At 37.3% G+C, this 22,654-nt stretch overlaps 1 protein-coding gene across 1 annotated transcript; it reads right to left on the bottom strand.

Moving 5' to 3' along the window:
• Window positions 1-14,554: 14,554 nt before the first annotated feature.
• LOC149834776 (tobamovirus multiplication protein 1-like) lies at window positions 14,555-21,917 on the bottom strand. The gene is made up of 11 exons (XM_090010291.1): window positions 21,626-21,917; window positions 18,437-18,527; window positions 18,304-18,356; window positions 17,669-17,761; window positions 17,439-17,510; window positions 17,029-17,101; window positions 16,692-16,737; window positions 16,500-16,563; window positions 15,267-15,320; window positions 15,067-15,144; window positions 14,555-14,989 (listed from the first exon to the last, which is right to left on the bottom strand). Exons 1-11 carry the CDS (start codon window positions 21,797-21,799, stop codon window positions 14,897-14,899), a joined length of 891 nt encoding a protein of 296 aa, XP_089866417.1. The 5' UTR covers window positions 21,800-21,917; the 3' UTR covers window positions 14,555-14,896.
• Window positions 21,918-22,654: the final 737 nt, after the last annotated feature.

The raw sequence follows: 22,654 nt of genomic DNA on the forward strand, positions 1-22,654 counted from the left end.
CCCGACCCGTCAACCCGCCAACCTGACCCGCGAACCTGAAAACCCATTTACCCGACCCAACCCATTTATTAAATGGGTTGGCGGGTCGTGTCGGGTTACCCGTTTATTAAACGGGTCGGGTTTGTGTTTGCCACAGTCGACCCGTTTAATAAACGGGTCGGGTTCGGGTTGAGGTATGCTGACCCGCCAACCCGACCCGATTGCCACCCCTACATGAAATGCTATATATATATATATATATATATATATATATATATATATATATATACACGGCGATTTATGTTGCAATTATCGATTGGCAATTGCTTGGCTTTTGGGGAGAAAATTTGAAACGGCAAAGATTGACATGGTTGAACTTAAGATACAGATGGGTTGATCTGAAATACGTTGAAATTGCACGGTACGGCATAGAAGAGTTCATTGGTTTATAAATTCAACATTCTGAAAAAAAAAAAACATGTATTCAAACAAGTTGGTCTCAGCTCATTCAGCCTCAAGCGGCACACTTAGTTTTTGTTACTTATTGTGGCCCAAAGACCATCTCCCTGCATAGTTTAGCGTAGCATCTCACACACAAACACATAGGCGTTTATGCTATACTGCTGCTAACAAGTCAGGCTCTTTAGGCAGAGGCTATAAAAGGTCAGAAACACTAGCTATTGGAATTATTGGAAAAGCACGCATGTGAACCATCATTGTACATCATCACCAAGCAACCCTGTTAGGATTCACTCTGCACGGGGTTGGCTTCGCAGTTACGCTCGAAATCGCTAGGGAGTCTAAACTCTCAACTCATTCACAAACCGAAATGTTTTCTCACTGAACCGTGAATGCATGTATGATTTCTTGTATTTTCATACATTACTAATCATATCCTTTTTAACTCTAGAGAGTTCAAGTCTTGGGACATAACTCATGGGAGAAATCCCTTCATCCCTCAAGAGACATGTCTCTTGCATTTCAATATTGTGATTACTGGAAAGCCTTCAAGAGTCACCTTATGGCCACAGGACCTTACATCTCCCACTTGGCCATAAGGGATTTCCTGTGTTTATATGCTTGTTCTCAACCGGAACCTTGCATACATACTTTTCGAGTTATATTTACTCACCATGTGTTTATATGCTTGTTCTCAACCGAAACCTTGCATACACACTTTCTGAGTAATCTTTACTCACTCACCACTTAGACGTATCTGAGTCTCATTTGACTCACATGTCTAGTGAAAACATCCTCAGTGATTGCCTTGGTTAGCAGATCTGCTATCATGTCACTTGAAGAAATATAGTCTACTGCTATTTCATTTTTTTAAAGTATATCATGAATATATTGATATTTAACTTCAATATGCTTACTTTTAGAGCTTTAACTCATATTTTTATTAGTCTTATAACAGCTTTATTGTCACAGTATAGTTGAACTGGATCTTTTGGAATGTTCAATTTCAACTCATTTAGGAAATGATTTATCCACACTCCAAATATGGTTGCCATGTTACAAACACTATACTCAACTTCCTGGGTATGTTGTACCACACACCCTTGCTTCTTGCATGACCATGCAATTGCCCCACTTCCTAACATAAATACATATTTAGGGGTAGACTTTGCTTCATCTCTATTACCAGTAAAGTCAGTATCTAAGTAGCCTACAAGCTTTAAACTATCTGACTGATAGTATAACTTGAGTTCCTTAGTTCCTTTTAGATATTGAAAAATTCTCTTCACTGCTTCCCATTGAGAGAGCCTAGGATTACTTTGATATCTACTTACTAGACTTACAGAAAAACTTAAATTAGGTCTAGTGCAAAGCATTGCATACATTAGGCTTCCAATTGCCTGAGCATAGGAAACATTCAACTTTTCGTGTCAATCTTTTGGACGGTCAATCTTACTTAGCTTTTAGCCTTTTACTACAGGAGTACCCTTTGCCTTGGTACTTTTCATTCTAAATTTCTTTAGAATGTGGTCAAGATATTTTCCTTGACTCAGACATAGCAATCTCGATTTTTCATCTCTCTAGATCTTAATTTCAAGGATATATGAAGCTTCACCCATATCCTTCATTTCAAATCGAGAACTTAACTATGATTTAGTCATATTTATCATGTCTATGTCATTTCCTATAATTAGTATATCATCAACATAGAATGATAACATAGTAAACTTACTCCCACTATTCTTGGCATATACACAATGGTCTAAACTATTTGCCTCATAACCCAATTTGGTTATAGTATTATGAAAAGTCAAATACCACTGTCTTGGTGACTGCTTAAGTTCATACAAAGATTTATTTAACTTGTATACTTTATCTTCTTGACCTTTAATTTCAAAACCTTCTGGTTGTTGTATGAAAATAATTTTATTTAATTTATAATTTAAGAAAGTCATTTTCACATCCATTTGATATAGGTTAAGATCAAAATAAGCAACCAATGCCAAAATGATAAAAATAGATGTCAATTTGGTTACAGGAAAATAAGTTTCTTCATAATCAATCCCTTCTCGTTAAGAATAGCCTTTTACTACTAATCTTGCCTTGAATCTATCAATAGATCTATTTGTCCTGAGTTTTTTCTTAAGAACCCACTTGCTACCAATTCCTTATATTCATTAGGCAAAGTAGTTAGTTTCAAAACTTTATTCTTTTCTAGGGAGTTCAACTCATCTTTTGATGCAGAGCATCCTGAAGATCTGAGCTTTGAAGACGAATTGGATCAAAATCTAACTCCAAAGATTCAATCCAAGGCAGATCCAATCGTGTAGGATTATCAGGGTCCAATTGGATCTCTGCTAACCCAGACCCATTTTAATCATCATGTTTCAATTTCTGAGATATTTTGCATCTTTCTCAAAGATTGTATTTTTATTATTTCGATTCCATTTTAGCATGCGAGGAATCGCATTAAACATGCTTTTATTTATATTTTTTTAGGAGCTGGATTCTCCGGATTCAGATAGTTCTGGTACCCTGTAGGATTTTTTTATGGTACTAGAGGGTGTATGGGGTCCAAGGGTAATTTTTTAATTTTTTGCATTATCGCTTCTCTAATGTGTTGGTGCAGGATCCATTTAATTGCTCGATCCAGATATGGATCAAGATTTGCTTTCAAGGAGGGGTCCTAGTTGGCGCCACATGAGTGTGGTCCATCTTGGACCTCATTCAAATCTTGTTGACCAGTCCAAAGTTAAGATATGGTTGTTGGACCATTTAATATCCATTGGCTAATTATAGCCTATTCAAGCTCATTTTTGGTGCAAGGCTTGGGAAGGCCCATTGTCTCTTTAATGTGGCCCTTCCCAAGCCCAAGGCCTTTAATTAGGAGAGGTCGACCAAGGGGAAGGGGGCTTCTTCTTCATTTTGAAAAATCATGAATTTGGTGATGGCTGGCTGGTTTTTGGTGTGAAGCTTTTGAGTGTGGTGCCTTTGTGAGAAAGGAAGAAACGTGTGTTCCTTGTGAGTTTAGAAGTTGAACTTGTGAGTGGTTCTATTCGTGGTGGTTGTGTCGAACTTGTTCGTGGTGGTTGTTAATCCATTCCTACTGTCCGTGGTTCTCCTTTGTGGCGTTGGTTGATTCCCAACGGCAACCATTATCATCTCCAATCCGGATATTAGCTTTGGTTTCTTTGTTCTAGTCCTTTGCTACTTTTATTCACATTTGTGTTGCGATTGTTCTTGATTTATCGTTGTTAAGTTGTATTGAATCATTAGAGAGTTGTGAATGCATGTTAGAAGTGTTTTTATATTATGGATTGTCTATTTTGATCTTGAGTTTTCTCGGAATATTGTTGTGTATGAATGAACGTGGATCCTTTCAAAAAGACCAAAACGTTGTTACAAGATAATAGAGACATCCCTGATAAAACATTTGTGTCAGACTTATTTTTGAACGGATTTTCACGTTCTTTAGCTTCTTGGAAAGCTAAAACAATTTGCTATAACTTCATAGTTGAACATTTTTCAAGATTCATTCATTTGAGCCTCTGAATCTGGCTGTCAAGACATCGGACTGACGAAAGTCCACTGTCTCTTCTCTGCTACAGAACCGTCAGAGTTGTGTTCGGTATTTTCTCGTTATCGGAAGATTTGCTGCATAAAATTTGGATTTTTTTTTTATTCTGTGAAAAGCTAAGATCTAAACCTACATCTTTTATGTTTGAAAATTTTGTTGAATCATTGTCTTCGTGTGCCAAAAATATCGATTTCTGCTACTGTTATTTTGCTTGGAATTTTTGGTTTCATGATTGTTAACTATCACCATTTTATAACTTCAAAAATTCATAGCGGGTTGTAGGAATATCAGAAAATTACAATCTTTAGTGTTCTAGAAAGGTCTGGATCTGACCTTTGTTTCGTCAGTTGTGAGTTTTTGCAAACTCTAATGTTTGAGAGGTTGAAAATCCCTGCAAACAGTCTATCCTTAGAATCCGATAGTCTGTTTTGGACTTGTTTAGCAGTCCCGGTTTCGAGTCTGTGGAACAGACATTTCTGCTCTGAATCTAGTGTTTCTAGATTCCTTAGAAAGTTGTGCGAGTCACGTACAACTTTTATTTGGATCGTTTCTATCGAAGTACAATGCTCAGGTCTCGAAAACCAGTTTTTCAGAGTTCTGTCAAGATTCTCTATCGTTTAAGCTTCTACGTGTGTTTGGATCCTGGATCGTGGACCAGTGTGTACTGAGTCCGCACCGTACCATTGCATCATTTTTGTATCAGAGTGAGGGTTGTTAGATTTTTTAATCTGACACGATTCCCGGTGTAGTGGGAGGTCAAATTTTTTTTTTAGGAACCATTCACCATGGCGGGTCGAATGAGCGGCCAATGTCAAAATAATAGAGGAAACGATGATCGTGACCACCGATATGAGGTGCAAGATTTGCAAAGATAACTCACCGAGTCTAATCTCCGAGTTGAAGATTTAACTCATCAAATGATAAAGAATGCTAGAGTTAACGATCGGTGAGATGAGCGGAGTTCGCACAGTTCTCGAGGAACTCGTGAAACTCATTCATATGATTATGATGATGACTTCAAGTCACACCGATGAAGTCCAGAGAGAAGAGGTAACCTACAGTCTAGGAGATCCCATTGGAATTTGGGCTTACGTTTTGATATCCCAGAATTCAAGGGAACTGAAACTCCTGAAGAATTCCTAGATTGGATTAGCGAAGTTCGCGAAATCTTTGAATTTAAGAAAGTCCCGGAGGATCATCGTGTGGGTTTGATATCCCTCAAATTGAAGGGTCGAGTTGCAGCCTGGTGGCGACAGCTCAAGTGAACACGCAGACATCAGGGTCATGCCCCGATTGAGCGTTGGGAGCACATGGAGCAGAAACTTCGTGTTTAATTCTTACCATTGAACTATCACCGAGAACTTTATCAGAAATACCAAAGCCTTAAGCAAGGAACCCGTTCGGTGGACCAATATACTGAAGATTTTCATGATCTCATTGCTTGAAATGACATCCGTGAAAGCGAAGATTAGTTAGTATTGAAATATATTGGAGGTCTAAACTTTCAATTATAGGATATGCTTAACTTCGTTGAGTGTTGGACTGTGTCCGAGGCTCATTAGAAAGCGCACCAATGGGAAAGGTCTATCCAGCAAAAGACCATGACAAAATCTGATCAGACTACTAGACCCCCAGTGTGGGCCCAGTAGTCCCAAGTGGAAAAGTTGACCCACCCAACTGAAACCCCAATGTGAATAACACGTCTAGGGTTACGAGTCAGAATGCTCAGGTAGAAACCCAAGCTCGAACTTCTAGTTCCAATAACCCCATCAAATGCTATACTTGTGAGAAACTCGGTCATAAGTCCATAGAGTGTCGTGGCAAGGCCCTCTTCATCGAAAGATCGCCAATTGATGATGATTCGAGTTTCGATCCAGAGTTAAATCCTGTTTATGATCAAGAACAAGAAGATTTTGAGGAAGATCTTGAAGAAGAGTATGTGGAAGAAGTGTTACTGCCTGATAGAGGCGAATCACTCATTTATAGGCAGATTTTTTTAGCCCCCGGCAAGAAACAAATGACTGATGGTTAAGAACTCATATATTTGAGTCTGCTTGTACCATCAATGGGAAAGTATGCAGATTCATCATAGATTCTGGTTGTTGTGAGAACGTGATTTCGGTCAAAGCCATGACCAAGTTAGGTTTGAGTTGTAAGACTCATCCTCGTCCATATCAGATATCTTGGCTCCAAAAGAGCATCAATGTTCATGTCAACCGACAATGCTTGGTCAAGTTTTCTATTGAAAATACATACTTCGATCAAGTCTGGTGCGATGTGCTCCCTATGGATGCGAGCCATCTTATTCTCGGAAGACCTTGGCAATATAACTGAAATGCCATGCATCATGGTAAGTCCAATGTCTATTCATTCACTTTTGAGGGTAGAAAGATCAAGTTGCTTCCTTCAAAAGATTTGCCTCATTTGTCTTCCACTTCGTCATCCAGGGTTCAATCCACCATTACTGTTATGGTTCCTCCATCTCATGATGTCATCCCCATTTCGCCTCATGAGTCCCTTAAGATCGCTGTATCTCAAATCAAGGAACCCAGTGTGTTCATCATCAAGCATGAACCTCAGAATTTATTGAAATCTCATTCTGTCGCAAAGGATTCCCTAGCGGATCCTTCTCTCGAAGACGATAGTGATCCTATCGTTGAAGTTAATGAGGAATCCATGAATGAACCCTCACCTGTATTTGAGGAAGTTCCGAAGAGTGTGTTCATTTCTGATTTAGTCTTTGAAAAGATGAATGAAGGACCCATCCTTGTTAGAGAGTCTAAAGAATTGTCTGACCTTTCTTCACTTTCTGACATAGGAGATCATGAAGAGTTGTCTCACATCATTTTTGACAATCCTTTATTCATGGAGAATACTGAAGGTTGTCCAAGCTGGTTCAAGGACAACTTCATCTTTGATAATCCACTCTATGGCGATGCTGATGAAGACATCAAAGATGAAGAAGCGTTTGCGTGTGAGGATGTCATTTATGACTTCACACTTGTCATTAATAATTTCATTTGTGAGGCTGATGTTGAAATTGAAAAGCTCAATCCAAGCCTTGATGAGTTTGTGAACATCCTTGTCAATGAACCCAACATTTTTGAAAACTCTCGTGGTGAACTGATGGATGTCACAGTTTACCCTCACGTTGCGTCTGACATGATTGTCGACATTGTTCCGACAAGTCTCATTAGTATATCCATTGTCAAGTCAACTGTCAAAAAGGTGGATTTTATTCATAAGAATCAATAAGACATGTGTGTCAATGAGCACTTAGATGTTGAAACTCCTTTTGCGGAGTTGAATTTAGAGTCACATTTTTGTCGTGACACAATAGGTCTAGTTGGCATCAAAACCCCAAATCTTGTTTATGACCACCAGGGTTTAGTAGATGATGTTGATTTTGTCTCTTTGATAAATCCTGATAGTACATTTGGTATGTTGTTACTTTGTATTGCTTGTGACTTATCATGTGATTTTCAAACCAATAGCGCAAAATTTGTAATTTTGAATCACATGCTATATAGTCAATTATTATATGTTTCTGACCCAAATTTTGGTATTATCTGCAGAGCGTTGATGCAAGGTAAGATTATTAAATATAATATCTTAAATGCTTTTGAAATTCAATTTCATTGTTCTGCTTTGAATTTGTTTGAATTGCATTTTATAGAGCATATTACATTACATTGCATCAAATATTTTTGTCATTCCAATATTGAATCTCTTGCCCTATTTACTTCTCTTCTATTTGCCTTGAACAGTGTCTACGCTGATTACATTTTGAACTTGTGCAGGAATTATGGAGTGACGCTTGAGCAAATACAGGCTTCGAGGATGAAGCCTTTCGACCCAGGGGGAATGATGCAAAGCATCCTGAAGATCCGAGCTTTAAAGACGAATTGTATCCAAATCCAATTCCAAAGATCCAATCCAGGATGCGATCCAGGGCAGATCCAATCGTGCAGGATTATCAGAGTCCAATTGGATCTTTGCCAACTCAGACCCATTTTGATCATCATGTTTCAATTTCTGAGATATTTTGCATCTTTCTCAAAGATTGTATTTTTATTATTTCGATTCTATTTTGGCATGTGAGCAATCACATTAAACATGCTTTTATTTTTATTTTTTTTATGAGCCAATTTCTACGAATTCGGATAGTTCTGGTACCCTGTAGGATTTTTTTGTGGTACTAGAGGGTGTATGGGGTCCAAGGGTAGTTTTTTATTTTTCGCATTATCGTTTCTCTAATGTGTTGGTCCAGGATCCATTTAACTGCTCGATCCAGATCTGGATCGAGATCCGCTTTCAAGGAGGGGTCCTAGTTGGCGCCACATGAGTGTGGTCCATCTTGGACCTCATTCAAATCTTGTTGACCAGTTCAAAGTCAAGATATGGCTGTTGGACCATTTAATATTCATTGGCTAATTATAGCCTATTCAAGCTCGTTTTTGGCCCATTGCCTCTTTAATGTGGCCCTTCCCAAGCACCAAGGCCTTTAATTATAGGAGGTTGACCAAGGGGAAGGGGGGCTTCTTCTTCATTTTGAAAAATCGTGAATTTGGTGATGACTGACTGGTTTTTGGTATGAAGCTTTTGAGTGTGGTGCCTTTGTGAGAAAGAAAGAAACATGTGCTCCTTGCGAGTTTAGAAGTTGAACTTGTGAGAGGTTCTATTCGTGGTGGTTGTTAATCCATTCTTATTGTTCATAGTTCTCCTTTGTGGCGTCGGTTGCTTCCCAACGGTGGCCATTATCATCTCCAATCCGGATATTATCCTTGGTTTCTTCGTTCTAGTCCTTTGCTACTTTTATTCGCATTTGTGTTGCGATTGTTCTTGATTTATCATTGTTAAGTTGTATTGAATCATTAGAGAGTTGTGAATGAATGTTAGAAGTATTTTTATATTATAGATGATCTATTTTGATCTTGAGTTTTCTCGGAATATTGATGTGTATGAATGAACTCAGATCCTTTCAAAAAGACCAAAACACTGTTACGAGATAACAGAAATGTCCCTGATAAAACATCTGTGTTGGACTCATTTTTGAATGGATTTTTGCGTTCTTTAACTTCCTAGAAAGATAAGACAATTTTGTATAACTTCATAGTTAAATGTTTTTCGAGATTCATTCATTTGAGCCTCTGAATCAGGCTGTCAAGACGTCGGACTGACGGAAGTCCACTATCTCTTTTTTGCTACAAAACCATCAGAGTTGTGTTCGGTATTTTCTAGTTATCGAAAGATTCCCTTCATGAAATTTGGTTTTTTTTTATTCTGTGAAAAGCTAAGATCTAAACCTACATCTTTTATGTTTGGAGATTTCATTGAATCATTGTCTTCGTGTGCCAAAAATATCAATTTCTGCTACTGTTATTTTGCTTGGATTTTTTGGTTTCATGATCGTTAACTATCACCATTTTATAACTTCAAAAATTTATAGCGGGTTATAAAATATCAAAAAATTGCGATCTTTAGTGTTCTGAAAAGGTCTGAATCTGACCTTTGTTTCGTCAGTTGTGAGTTTTCGCAAACTCTAACGTTTGAGGGGTCGAAAATCCCTTCTAACAATCTGTCCTTGGAATATGATAGTCTGTTTTGGACTTGTTTAGCAGTCCCAGTTTTGAGTCTGTGGAACAGACATCCCTGCTCTGAATCTGGTGTTTCTAGATTCATTGGAAAGTTGTGCGAGTCGCACACAACTTTCATTTGGATCATTTCTGTCGAAGTACAGTGCTCGGGTCCCAAAAACCCGTTTCTCAGAGTTATGTCCAGATTCTCTATCGTGTAAGCTTCTGCGTGCGTTTGAATTCATTTGGATCCTGGATCATGGATCAGTGTGTACCAAGTCCACACCGTACCATTGCATCATCTTTCATTGCTTCCTTCCAGAGTTCAAACTCATTAGAAGCAATTGCATCTTTAAAACTCAAGTTGCCAAGAGTTTCATCCAAATCCATGGATTAACATAATTCCTCACTCAAGAATGTGTAATAATCATGCAAATAGGATAAAGGAGTTCTTGTTCTTTTCTATCTAATTACTGCTTGTGAATTTTGCTCATTATTCACAACTGAATTATTATGCTCTAACTCTTGACTTGGTATCCCAGGATCATTTATGATATCCAGAAAGACATCATCATCTTCAAGATAAAAATTCTTTCTTGAGTTTTCAGGAATTCTACCTCTCTATCTCTATAAATCCCTTTTCAGGATTATATAGTCGATATCCCTTTGATCTCTTTGAGTATCCCATGAAGATGCATTTGATAGTTTTACTATCTAACTTGTCTCTCATTTGACTATAAATCAACACATGAGCAAGTGGCCCCCACTTTCATAAATGACTCAAGTCTGGTTTCCTACCAGTCCATAATTCATGGAGTGTAAGCTCTACAGCCTTAGAAGGAACCTTATTTAGGATATACATGACAATGCGATTACTTCTCCCCAGAATTTCTTGAGAAGATTTTCATGTGCCAACATCAATTTTGTCATATCCATTAAAATTCTATTCCTCCATTCTGCTACACCATTCTGTTGTGGTATATAAGGCATAGTTGTATGAGGAGTTATATTATTATCAATGCAAAAGTTTTTAAATTCATTAGAGTTATATTCATCTCTTCTATTAAATCTTATAACCTGAATTTTTCTTCTTAATAATCCTTAACTTCATGCTTATATGCTTTAAACTTTTCTAGAGCTTCAGATTTCTTAGAAATTAGGTATATGTATCCATACCTAAAGTAATCATCTATAAATGTGATAAAATATAATTTTCTTTCATGTGTTTCTACGGTTAAAGGTCCACAAATATCTGTATGTACCAGAATTACCAAGTCACATGACCTACTTTCCTTAGGACAAAATTTTCTTGTTATTTTTCCTGATATGTGTGGTTCACATTTTTCAAATTCTACATTTTTAAGAGAAGGTAATAATCTCATGCGAATTATTCTTTTAATTTTATTGACATTTACATGCCCTAACCTTAAATACCATAAATATGCATCAACATTAAATGCACAATCAATATAACTAGAAATATTCATTATATTATTTATAAAAGGAGTTATATTAAGACGAAAGAGACCATAGTCAGCATCATAGCGACCCTTGAGCTTCACTTTTTCATCTTTCCCAATAGTGACCTTGTCACCCCGGAAGCTGATTTCGAAGTCCTTTTTAACAAAATCTCTCATTGCTAAAAGATTCCTTCTCATGGAAGGTACATAACGTACATTTATTAGTAGGAGACTGGTCCATTCTACCTGAAGCCTGTAGGTCCCTATCCCGGCCATATCATTATAAATGTTATTTTTCATATACACCTTATGATCTCCAAGCTTCAACTCCATCTCTACAAGTCCTTCATTTATCATAGACACATATCGCGTTGCCCCTGAATCAATCCACCACCCTGGGAGATCACTATCTGCGATCAATGATTCAGACACAATGCATACTAATTCTCGTTCTTCATTTACTTGCTTTCTTGGATTTTCTTTTTTTGTTCTATTTGGACAAGTATTCTTAAAATGCTCAACTTTTTCATAAGAGAAACATGCTCTCCTGGTTGCAGTATTGGAGTTTTTGGTTTGCACTAGACACTTCTTGTTGAATTTATTCTTCTTAAATTTCTTGAAAAATGTTCCTTTAGGCTTGAACTTGTGAGAGGTTGTCGGGAAGGATTCTTGTGTATTCATAACTTCTCCCTTTTTGTCTTTTGATATGTGCTCTTGCTCAAGAGTTAATTGCAGAGAGAGCTCTGTTAGAGTAAGACTTTTCTAGTTTAACCTCATGGCAATCGCCACCATCTTTCACGTTAGAGGAAGGCTATTGAATATAGTGGAGATTTGCATGCGCTAAGGAATATCATTTTCTGCTATGACTAAGTCCTTAGCTATTACCAACATTCGATTCACATGATCGACCACATTGTCTGACTCTTTCATCCTGCAAGAGTTGTACAACGCTAGAAGAAGTTGAATATGAGTTTTTGAAGTCATCATACTTCTTTATGACTTCTTCCATTATTCTCTTCGCAATGTCAAAGTCTTTAAACACTCGGATGATATCATCTTGCATAAATGTTAGAAGAGTTACTCAAGCAAGTTGATCATCTTCAATAAACTTGTTATGAGCTTTCTTCTTTTCTTCAATCAACTTATCAATTAGTAAAGATTCTACTTTGTTTAATACGTATAGGGTCTTGCCATGTGTCAATAGATATTTCATTTTTCTTCTCCATGTTCCAAAATTCATCCCATTGAGTTTTTCGATTTTAGATAAATCAGCCATAATAATTTGATTTGCCATATTCCTAATTATAAATAAATATTAGAATTAATAAATATTTTCAACTAATATTTGTAAATATAACTAGTTTTGATTCTTCTAAACTAGTTTAGCATACAATACCGTTTTTAAGTATGCAAGAAATTCATAAAAAATACTAAATTTAAGCGCTATTTGACAAAAATAAGTAGCAAGTGGTTTTCAAAAACTCAGAACCATTTTTCTGCAATTTTAGAAAGTAACATGAGAGGTTCTATGTAAACAAAAATTACATAAACTTGTTTCTGGAACTTTATGAGTTTAACAAAAAGGATAAACCTCTTTTCTACAATTTTTAGAAAGGCAAAAGCCTTTTTAAGCATAAATGAAAACAAAAACCTCAAAAAGAAATTTTTTAAGTTAAACAGAAAGATTCAACCCTCTTTCTATAATTTCAGAAAAGATCAATGTCTTTCCGTAATTGTGAAATTTCTTGAGTTTAACAGAAAAGAAAGGAACCACTTTTTTGTAATTTCAGAAAAGTCAGATACTATTTTCTGTTTTTCAAGAAAAATTAACCCCTTTTCCGAATTTGCAAGAAATTTCAAGTTTAATCTGATTTTTTTTTAAGATTTATATGTTAAACGAAGAAGAACTCGATTAGGGTTCCTTTTCGTTGAAAAAAAACTTTTGTTCTGAGAAAGGAGGAGAGCCCGTCGCTGCCCGCCAGAGCGGCACTGGTTTTTCAACGAGGGTCCTTTCGGCGACCTCCTTCGGTCTGTCTGGCGACGCCCAGGTATGTAAAACCCTTTCCCCCTTCTCATTTTTTTTTCGTTTTGTTTTGTTCTGAGAAAAGAGGGAAAATGGCAACTGGAGAGGTGCTGGAGCGGTGTCAGATTTTTTGGCGATCAATATTCTGGCAAGCTCCTCTGGCTTGTCCGACGATGTCCAGGCAAGGTACCCTTTTCTTCCCCCTTTTTTTTTCTTCGTTTTTGTCTGCTGCTGCAGACGGAACATGGTGGTCGGTGCGGCGACAACACGTTGCACTCTACAACACCTAGCAACCAACCCCGACGACCTTCCTCCACCGCACCAGACAGGGTGATCTGCAGTAATCGCACGTCCTTAGAGATTGAGGCCTTCATCGGTGAGGGGTTTTTGAGGGCTTGGAGAAAATCCGACCTCTGTTTGTCGTTGCAGGCGGCCGGTCCGGCAGCACCTCCTATCAACGACTACAGATCCAGCACTGTTCTGTGCCTTTGTTTTCATTTTTCTTTTTTCCAGTCGATGCCCCTTTAGGCTTTTCCCTTTAGGTTCGAGCCCCTCAGAAAAGAGAGAGAGGAAAGAGGAAGCCGAACCCTCTTTTTGTCACAAAATTTTTTTTCGGCACTGCGACCACCGACAACTTTGGGTGGTCCGACTCACAGTGAACGGTTCAGAAAGATCAGGCCACCACTGGTGTCCAAAAACCACCAGTGGTGGTTTCCATTTTCCTTTTCGAAAAACAAAACTCGAAGAGGGCCGAACCCTCTTCCTATTTTTTTTTCTTTTTACGCAAATTGGGAACTCGCTCGGTTCGCCAATTTGTCTAAATTAGAAAAAAAAAAAAAACTAACCTCTTGTTTTTTTTATTTTTCTTTATTTATGCGCTTTTCTGACAATGAGTCACTACCGATTTACCAGTGTTCAATTTCTATGTCAACGCAGCCGCATGCACATGGGACTTCTGATGGTACCATCCGAGATTTGTCGAACCTTGCTTTGATACCACTGTTGGGATTCACTCTCTACGGGACCGGTTTTGCAGCGGGATGAAGACTTCACAATTACGCTCAAAATCGCCAGGGAGTTCGAACTCTCAACTCATTCACAAACAAAAATGCTTTCTCACTGAACCGTGAATGCTTGTATGATTTCTTGTATTTTCATACATTATTAATTATATCATTTTTCACTGCATTTTATAGACAGAAGAGTTCAAGTCTTGGAATATAACCCTTAGGAGAAATCCCTTTATCCCTCGAGAGATAAGTCACTTGCATTTCAATATTATGACGGTTGGAAAGCCTCCAAGAGTCACCTTATGGCCACACGACCTTACAAACCCCATCCATAGATCTGAAAACTTAGGGAGGTTAGGTTTGCATGGCCAATGTTGGGTTGACAGATAACAGCTTGTTGTTGTCAACCTCAGAGACTAGAGTATTACTTACGTCCATTATAAACACAAGCAAGTCAGCAAAATTCTACATGAAAGCCAAGAAGAAATCAATGAATTGCACTAGAATACATTTTTTAATCACTATCCAGTGAAAAAAGAACAAGAGATTGAAAAAAAGAAATCAGAACAAATCAAAGGTCACCCAAGAAAACAAAACAGCAGCACCAGTTGGTTCTAGTCGCACTTCGATATGCACCAAGAAGGATGTCGAAAGATGCTGTCACAAAATATCCATAGCTTATGTATTCATGGATGATTGCTCTCTCGATCAGCTTCAGGTTAGTGCTGTGTCATTCATGGATTCCATTTGACATGACATTCACTGCAGGGTTCTAAATAAGCCCTGCTCAAAAGGTTTGACCATTTGATCATTCATCGGATTGGATGGTACTGCCCAGAAATTCTCTTAGGGGGTAGCTTTCGAAGGATATAAAGAACAAGTGCCGAAGGCATGATCTCCGTGAACTTATTCACACCAAAACATAAATATTAGTGAAGAAATATAAATCGGACTTAGTAGGGACAAGAAAAAATATGCATACCATATAATAAATCAAGTTGAGAATTGGATGATCCAAAACACTGAGTGAAGCATCAGAATCAAATGCAGACAAAGCAACCTGCAAAGAAGCCAATGTCAAGGACCTTAAATGCTTGTTTAAAAGTAAAAATGTTAACACAAGAATGTTTACAGCCATCATCCCTACTAAAGCCTGCAAAACTTTAAATCCTACGAACTCACCACAAAGCATCTTATGAGAAAGCAGGTAAAGCAGATAGCTGTAACAGAGCCAACCTGTAGCACATAGACAATTTCATCATCATATAAAGCATAAAAGTAGCCAATCAATTATAAAATGCAGAAGAAATCCATCTTGCAAGAAGATCAAAGCAACCAACAACTGACTCATTATGCAGGCACATATCAAGAATCCACTTGAACAAATCATTTGGATTAACCAGGGAAACCATTACCGTGATACAAGCATGAAACTTTTAAAGGTAAAAGAATATAGGTGTAAGAGGATGACCAAGGAACACAAGAAAGACATACTTCATATTGCTTAGAAACAAGATATGAAGGTATGACAGGCTTCCAATCATGAAATATATTTCTAAGTGACGAGTGCATATCTTTGTAGAGACCAAGCATTATATAGCATCCAGTTGATGGGCAGTGTAACTTATTTCCTAGTTTGCAGAAATTTACTGCAATCTTAGCAGGAAAAACAAAAAACAATAATATCCACAGATCAGAAAACCAAGAAACTGGGCCAAAATGGAAGAGAGAAAAAGAGTTATCTACATATTTCATGAAACAATGTCAATGGTGATGTAGATGACAATTTGTCAAACTGATTTCAAACCATATGGAAGTTTAGCATCTTTGAGAACACATAAAATAATATGCTTGAAGGGACTCCAGTATCCAAGATCTTGTATCATTCCTATAAAATGATATTTCACCTTCAACAACAGTCATTTCTGGGTCAATTTTGCAAATTAGTGTGAATCAGGGACTTCAGTAGTGCAAAATACTGCTTTAACTTTTGAGATTTCTTGTTTTCTGGTTGCCTTTTCAAGACCATCAAAGGCCACACTTTCAAAGATCCCCTGATAATAGAAATCCAAGAGCATATTCTATGCATTATCCCATCCAGAAGTAGGAAACTGCTTAATCTATTTCAAGAACAAAGGACTGTCCCTTGAAAGTCCAACATCATTATGCTTCATCTGATAAAACACCTTGTGTTTGAACCCATATTTGTCCATGCATCATAATGTGTGAAAGCATAATTAGGATCACTGGTTGGTATATTTCACGCTCAGTGGTATTATCAGCATAAATTGTTTGTGAGCAGCATCAGGATAGGAAGCTTATTGCTATATAGATATAAAAAATCATTCGGAGCAAGACCACTGATTGTGTCAGTCATATTAGCATGTTGAAGACTATTAAAAGAAGCACACAGACCTCATGAAGCTTCTTTCTCCGTCCCTTAGATTCAATAGGGAAGCGTCTCAGCATCATAAATAGCCTGCAACAAAAATAAGAATGAAACCAAATTAAATTGACAAGCAACTGCAAAATGTTTTCACTTGTCAAAAGTTGGGAACAGACAACACAACAAGCATGTCCCCTGGCAAGAGTAAACAGAAATGCTACCTTCCTCCATACAGCAGAAAACCCAGAGCTGCAACAAATGCTACAACTGAAAACAAAAATTTACAAACGATATATCAGAAAAAGAAACAAAGGACAGAACAAAGAATTTTGTCAGAATTTTCCATAGAGAAGCATCAACCATCAGAATTCAGAAGTACTCAATACAATCAGTACTTGAACATGACGAACAGAAAGATGCCAGTACATAGATGAGATAACAGAGCATAAACGTCCTAGTTCAAACATCCACCACTAGATTCATGAAGTAAACTAAGTCCAGGCTGGAATCATATATTTTACAATCTTGGATATATGCTACACTGCAGAAGATACAAACCTGCTATGAATACCTTCCCAATTGATTCCACAACAGCATTATCATTAATCCAGAGGTATATCCAGATGCAAACCTGATGGAAAGATTTCTTCCAATGTAAGCAAGTTGAGAAAAAGGGCTATCATCATGAAGAGGAGATGTTTTGCAACTTATTTGCAGAACAAAAGATCCAATTCTTTGATTGCACAATGTCATTTCTTGGAGTATTCACAATCAGCAAGAAAAATGAAATAAAGCGTGAGAATTAGTGGATAGATCATATATAGAACCAATGAATAGGCTAAAACAGATGTTTGGTGTAGATTGAGTGAGAGAGAGAGAGATGGAAAAAGAAAAGCAAAAATGATTCCATTTTGCCTGCATATGGGCATTTTAAGTTATATGGTGTACTTGCTTAATTATGTGCAGACCTGTATAAAATAGATTCCACCATTGATTGAAATATAAACAATCCGCAGCTTATCTGTTGGTAGACTTCGTGCCTGCAAATAGTAGAAAAAAGTGAAGTCAGAGAAGTATTTTAATTTTTTTCACTTAAATGCAACTAATTGATTGATATCCCTTCTTATTGGGAAAGAAATTAATTGAAAGCCACTTCAAATCTCAACCATCAAATCTGAACTCAGGCATTTTGTCTCACCTGATGATAAATCTCCGCCCAAAATAGGACAAGAAGTGTGTACGTAGAGAAGAACAAAAGCCCAGGGAGGTCCAACAAAACTAAAGAAAATACCTAACATAAGTAGTACAAAAATCACGTGTCAATCATAGTATATAGTCAAATAAAAGCATTTCTGCAACAAGACCAGATTGGCAATTTTCATTAGAAATTTTTTGCGAAGGCCTGCTAGGTTCAACAAACAGTACAAGTTGAGAGTGAGGCTGCAGTGTTTGTGACAAGTTGCAGTATTACTCTGGAACCACATGCAGATGACCTAAAAAGTAGATTCTTTGACAAACTAATTCTCAGTAACAAGGAAAGGAGCAGTTATATCCCCATGAAGACATCATGCAACCAGTGCATGGTCCCCACAAAGTTGATAACCACATCTGGGTTAAAGCTTTAAAGAATGGATCAGCTCCAGATTGCACTGGAGAATATATTGATTCCATAGACTACTTTTAGGATGTTGTATAAAACCAAGCAAATAGCAATTCTTTTAATGCCTGGATGTTCAAAAGAAGGTAATCTAAGTAGCTAAACTAAAACATGAACTTAATAGGAAAGACAAAACTCCACAAAAGATGAATATCCTGTACAACACGTAAAATTACCTTTGGCTTCAATGAAAACACTTGATTGTGAAATCCGAATACGATGGCACGGACTACAATAATGCATCAGATAAACAATAAGAGTGGAAAAAGATGAATCAAAAGGCAAACATAAGGTAAAATTTTATCTTACGTCCATTTACAATGAAGTTCATAAGATGGAAAACCTTCTGCGTAGTCCATCCATATTCTGGCACCCGTAACTCAATACGAAATAACTGAATCTGTTAACCATAATGGACAGTAAGTACCACAATCATAGTCATAAGTGTTGGTCTCTGCTATTCTTCAATGAGGGTTTTTTTCAAAGATAAGAAAAAATGCAGTAGTTTTTTTGTTTTTGAACAGATGAGAAGGATGATATATGCAGGCTCTGAAGTACACCTGCATCTTCTCACAAAGACTGCAAAGAATTTGGCTGCAGAGAAAGCCTTTACTACTGCCCGATATCTCTTTCTCATCCAAAGCGAATCTACCAGTATAACTTTTTTTTTCCACATAGAAACACATTTGTTCAGAATCATGATGCAAGGAAAAAAAGAAGTTACTGACTTTTCTAAGTTGAATGTGAGAAAGAGACCATTAATTCATTCAACACAACATGGAGTATAAAACAGAAAATTACATATGCAGATGGCTCTTTGTGAAATGATAATCCACAGAGAGTTGCATAAGAAACAGTATAGAAGGTTGTTTCTCCAGTTGCAACAGCAAGCCTAGAACTTTTTTGGTTGCCAACAGCACATCCAGTAGATTGGCATAGTGCACAATAAGCACTAAAAGGCTCAATGGTTTTCTTAAACAAGGCTAAGGATGCAGATTTTAGATACAAAGTTACTAAGATTACACTTGGTACAAAGTTCGAGCAAGCTTGGTGCAATTTCACATTGTTAATAAACAAAGCCTGAAAGACTTCTTCTTGCTTGTGGCAAAAATAGTAGTGGCCTTAGGCTCTTCATCTAATATCTCCCTCTCAACATGACACTTTTCCTTGATCACTCAGAGTATAACAACAATAACATGTAAGGGAGAAGTTGGAATTATGTAGACAAGTTGAGGATCTCTCTCTCTCTCTCTCTCTCTCTTTATATATATATATATATATATATATATATATATATATATATCGGTATCGGCTATATCTCGATGAGGCTATTTCTAGCGATATTATAGGTTTAGTGATAAATCTTGGAAAATCTTAGGGCTTAAAAAAGTAAAAAAACATATAAAAATAACAAAAATAAGTAAGAAAATATTATGTTTAGATAATAAAATACATATATAATGAAAGACATAAGTAAAAAATGCAAAATAAAGAAGAAGAGCATATTTAAGATGTATAAAATAAATAAAAACAGTAACAACAATTGATAATATCACGATATTATCAAATTGGTGATATTTGCAAAATATCGCAATATTTTACCAATAATATCATCTGCTGAAAATACAGCAATAATATCACAATATTCTGAGAATATCACTGATATTTGTGACAATGATTATATATATATATATATATATATATGTGTGTGTGTGTGTGTGTGTGTGTGTGTGTGTGTGTGTGTGTGTGTGTGTGTGTGTGTGTGTGTGTGTGTGTGTGAACTCCATATGGATGGAGCGCTTTTGATGTGTTTTTCTTAAATCTGACCCAGCAGATGAGTTCCACATGGTCCATTTGCCAGGAATCAACACTTGGATCATGTTTTTTCAGCGAAAAAAATATGATTTGAGCCTTGAATATTGATGAAAATTTTGTGCCATTGATTTTCAAACCCTATAAAAACCTACTCCATCTGTCAAAATTGGAGGAAATGAAGGTTGGTTCCCATAAAATCAAGCATGTAGATTACACCCGTATGGTCACAAGAAAAAAGAATGAAAAAGAAAGAAAACCTCCAAAAATGTCCGTTCATACTTAGAAAAACAGCAAAGCTTGAAACTATAAAGTATACAATGCAAATGAAGCAGATTACCATAAAAATATAAAATTTACTTACATTTTGCCATGACGGTTTCCAGACTGATTTCTTGATCTGGCTTGGCTTCCGAGTTATTTTCTTCACTAATCTAGAGCATTATCGTAAATGTTGTACCCAAGATTTTTCTCAGCAAGTGGAGATCCCATGATAAGTTTAAAAAACTTGATTTTTGGGAAAAACATCCAAAAAAATCTTGATACGTTAAAGGTATAATAATAATAATAATAATAATAATAATAATAATAATAATAATAATAAAACAAAGTATGAAAAATAAAAATAAAAAAGCTACAAAATCATGATAGAATTGCATATTTTAAAAAAGATATTTTGAAATTATCATAATTTGTTGTGGTAAATTCAAAATATTGGAAATGTGTTTGTAATGCAGATATACAATCATAAGTTTAAGGGAGATAAGCAGTCCTGCCTATGGACTCTAACAAGTGATCCTCCTTTTCCCAAAAGCCAGAGGATCATCACTCCTAGCGAAAGCAATCATAAGGTAGAAAAATTTTTACAACAGGTCGAACGCGCCTTATGAGAGCAATCATAAATTAAAAAATTTTGAGAACAGGTGGGCTGCTTCTTACTCCTGATGAAAGCAATCATAAATTAGAAAAATCTGCCAATATATTCAACAATACCGCAGGAGAATGAGATTTCTATACCTGCTTCTAAACCTTTTCCTGACTGTGTCTTCCTCTGCTAATAATTCGTGCAAATGATTGTAATACTCAACTGTTACCAATTAGAGCTGCGCCTTGCTCAGACGTGACCTATTGAGACTAGTGACTAACCGTAATTAACAGCCTCATTACAAGAATTTAACTCTCCGGTTGCAGATCAAATGCAGTGAAGCCCCTTGACCGCCATAAGCAAGCATCAACCTGACCGAATGGTAACTTAGGTTCCTTATATGGCAAAGTTTTTCGTGATATACTCCAGGAAAAACGCAACTAAACAAGAAATTTAGAAACACAACAAAGGAAATGATGGCAAATTCCAATCATGCACATTTTCGCTGGAAAGCTACGTTAAACTACAAGAACTATCCAGTTCTCAAGAAATCTCGGTCAAATTCTTTACCACTGCTTGTAATTCCTTCTAATTCATGGAGGAAAAAAACCAGTTAATAAATGAACTGAATAAGTACATGAATCGAACGAATTTCTTTGAAAAACAAGTTTATACATCGAACGAGTCGAGCTTGGGATCCAGCAAGATGGTCAACCAAGCTAGCACACACACACACACACACAGAGAGAGAGAGAGAGAGAGAGAGAGAGAGAGAGAGAGAGAGAGAGAGAGAGAGAGAGAGAGAGAGATCCAAGTCCAACCAGAGCGACGGAGGAGACAAGGGCGTAGGCGGCACAGAGGAAGTAGAAGATGCCGTCCTGCCACCTCGACGACTCATTGATCTTCGTCCACCAGTCGACGACCGATCCTAGCTCCGCTGCCCACCAGTTGGCCACCGGCGGGATCTCGGCGACGTTCAGGCCGAGCCTCGACATCTAGAAGATTGTAGAGACACGGACGTCCCGGACCAAAGCAATGGCAAGGAAAGGAAGCCCCCCGCCCAGAAAGGAAGGGATTCTTTTTTCTCGATTCCTTCCCTCCTAGTCTCACCTTACGGTCATACTCCCTTCCTTCAAAATTCCAACTACGCTTCCAAACCACAAGGAGAGAGCACTTCAGTTGAGAGAGCGCCACAAAAGAGGGAGAGGGAGAGGGAGAGGGAGACGGACAGAGCGCGTGGGGCGCCTTTTTATTATTATGTTTATACGCCTTAAAAGTTAAACAGGGATAAAATGACTTAAGTGCCCCTGATGACACGGGCTCAGGTCACCTCACCTCATCACCGACGCTTCTCTCCCTTCCCTCGATCGCTGCCGGCCTTTCTCCTCCACCTTTTTTTTTTATTTAAAAGAAAGGGGGACTCGCACGGTTGTTTTGGGAACACTCGGAAGCATATCAGGTCACGCTGACATCGTGGCCATCCTATTTGCATTTTAAAAAGCTCAAAAGTCAACAAAACCACACGTGGCATTCATCCAAAATGCAAACAGACAGCCACGTTGGCATGAGCAAAAACGCTCATGTTCAGCATGCCCTTGATTTGCTTCCCTTGTTTTGTTTGTCTGTTTGATTGATTTAATGGAACCAACTGGTTAGAGATTAACAAGCAAGCATCAAAAGTTTCAAAGAAAGAAAGGAGGAGAGAGAGGGTCGAGACATCATTTAAACTGTTAATATCTACTGGGGATGAGCTGGATTTGAAACTTATACGGATTTTAAGTATATCCATTCTTCGTTGAAAAAACCCAAAGAAAAGAAAAGTATATTCAGTTCTAATCACCCTAACTTGA

Source organism: Nuphar pumila, chromosome 6 (genome assembly GCF_984573655.1).
Source record: "Nuphar pumila chromosome 6, dmNupPumi1.hap1.1, whole genome shotgun sequence".
Classification (NCBI taxonomy): domain Eukaryota; kingdom Viridiplantae; phylum Streptophyta; class Magnoliopsida; order Nymphaeales; family Nymphaeaceae; genus Nuphar; species Nuphar pumila.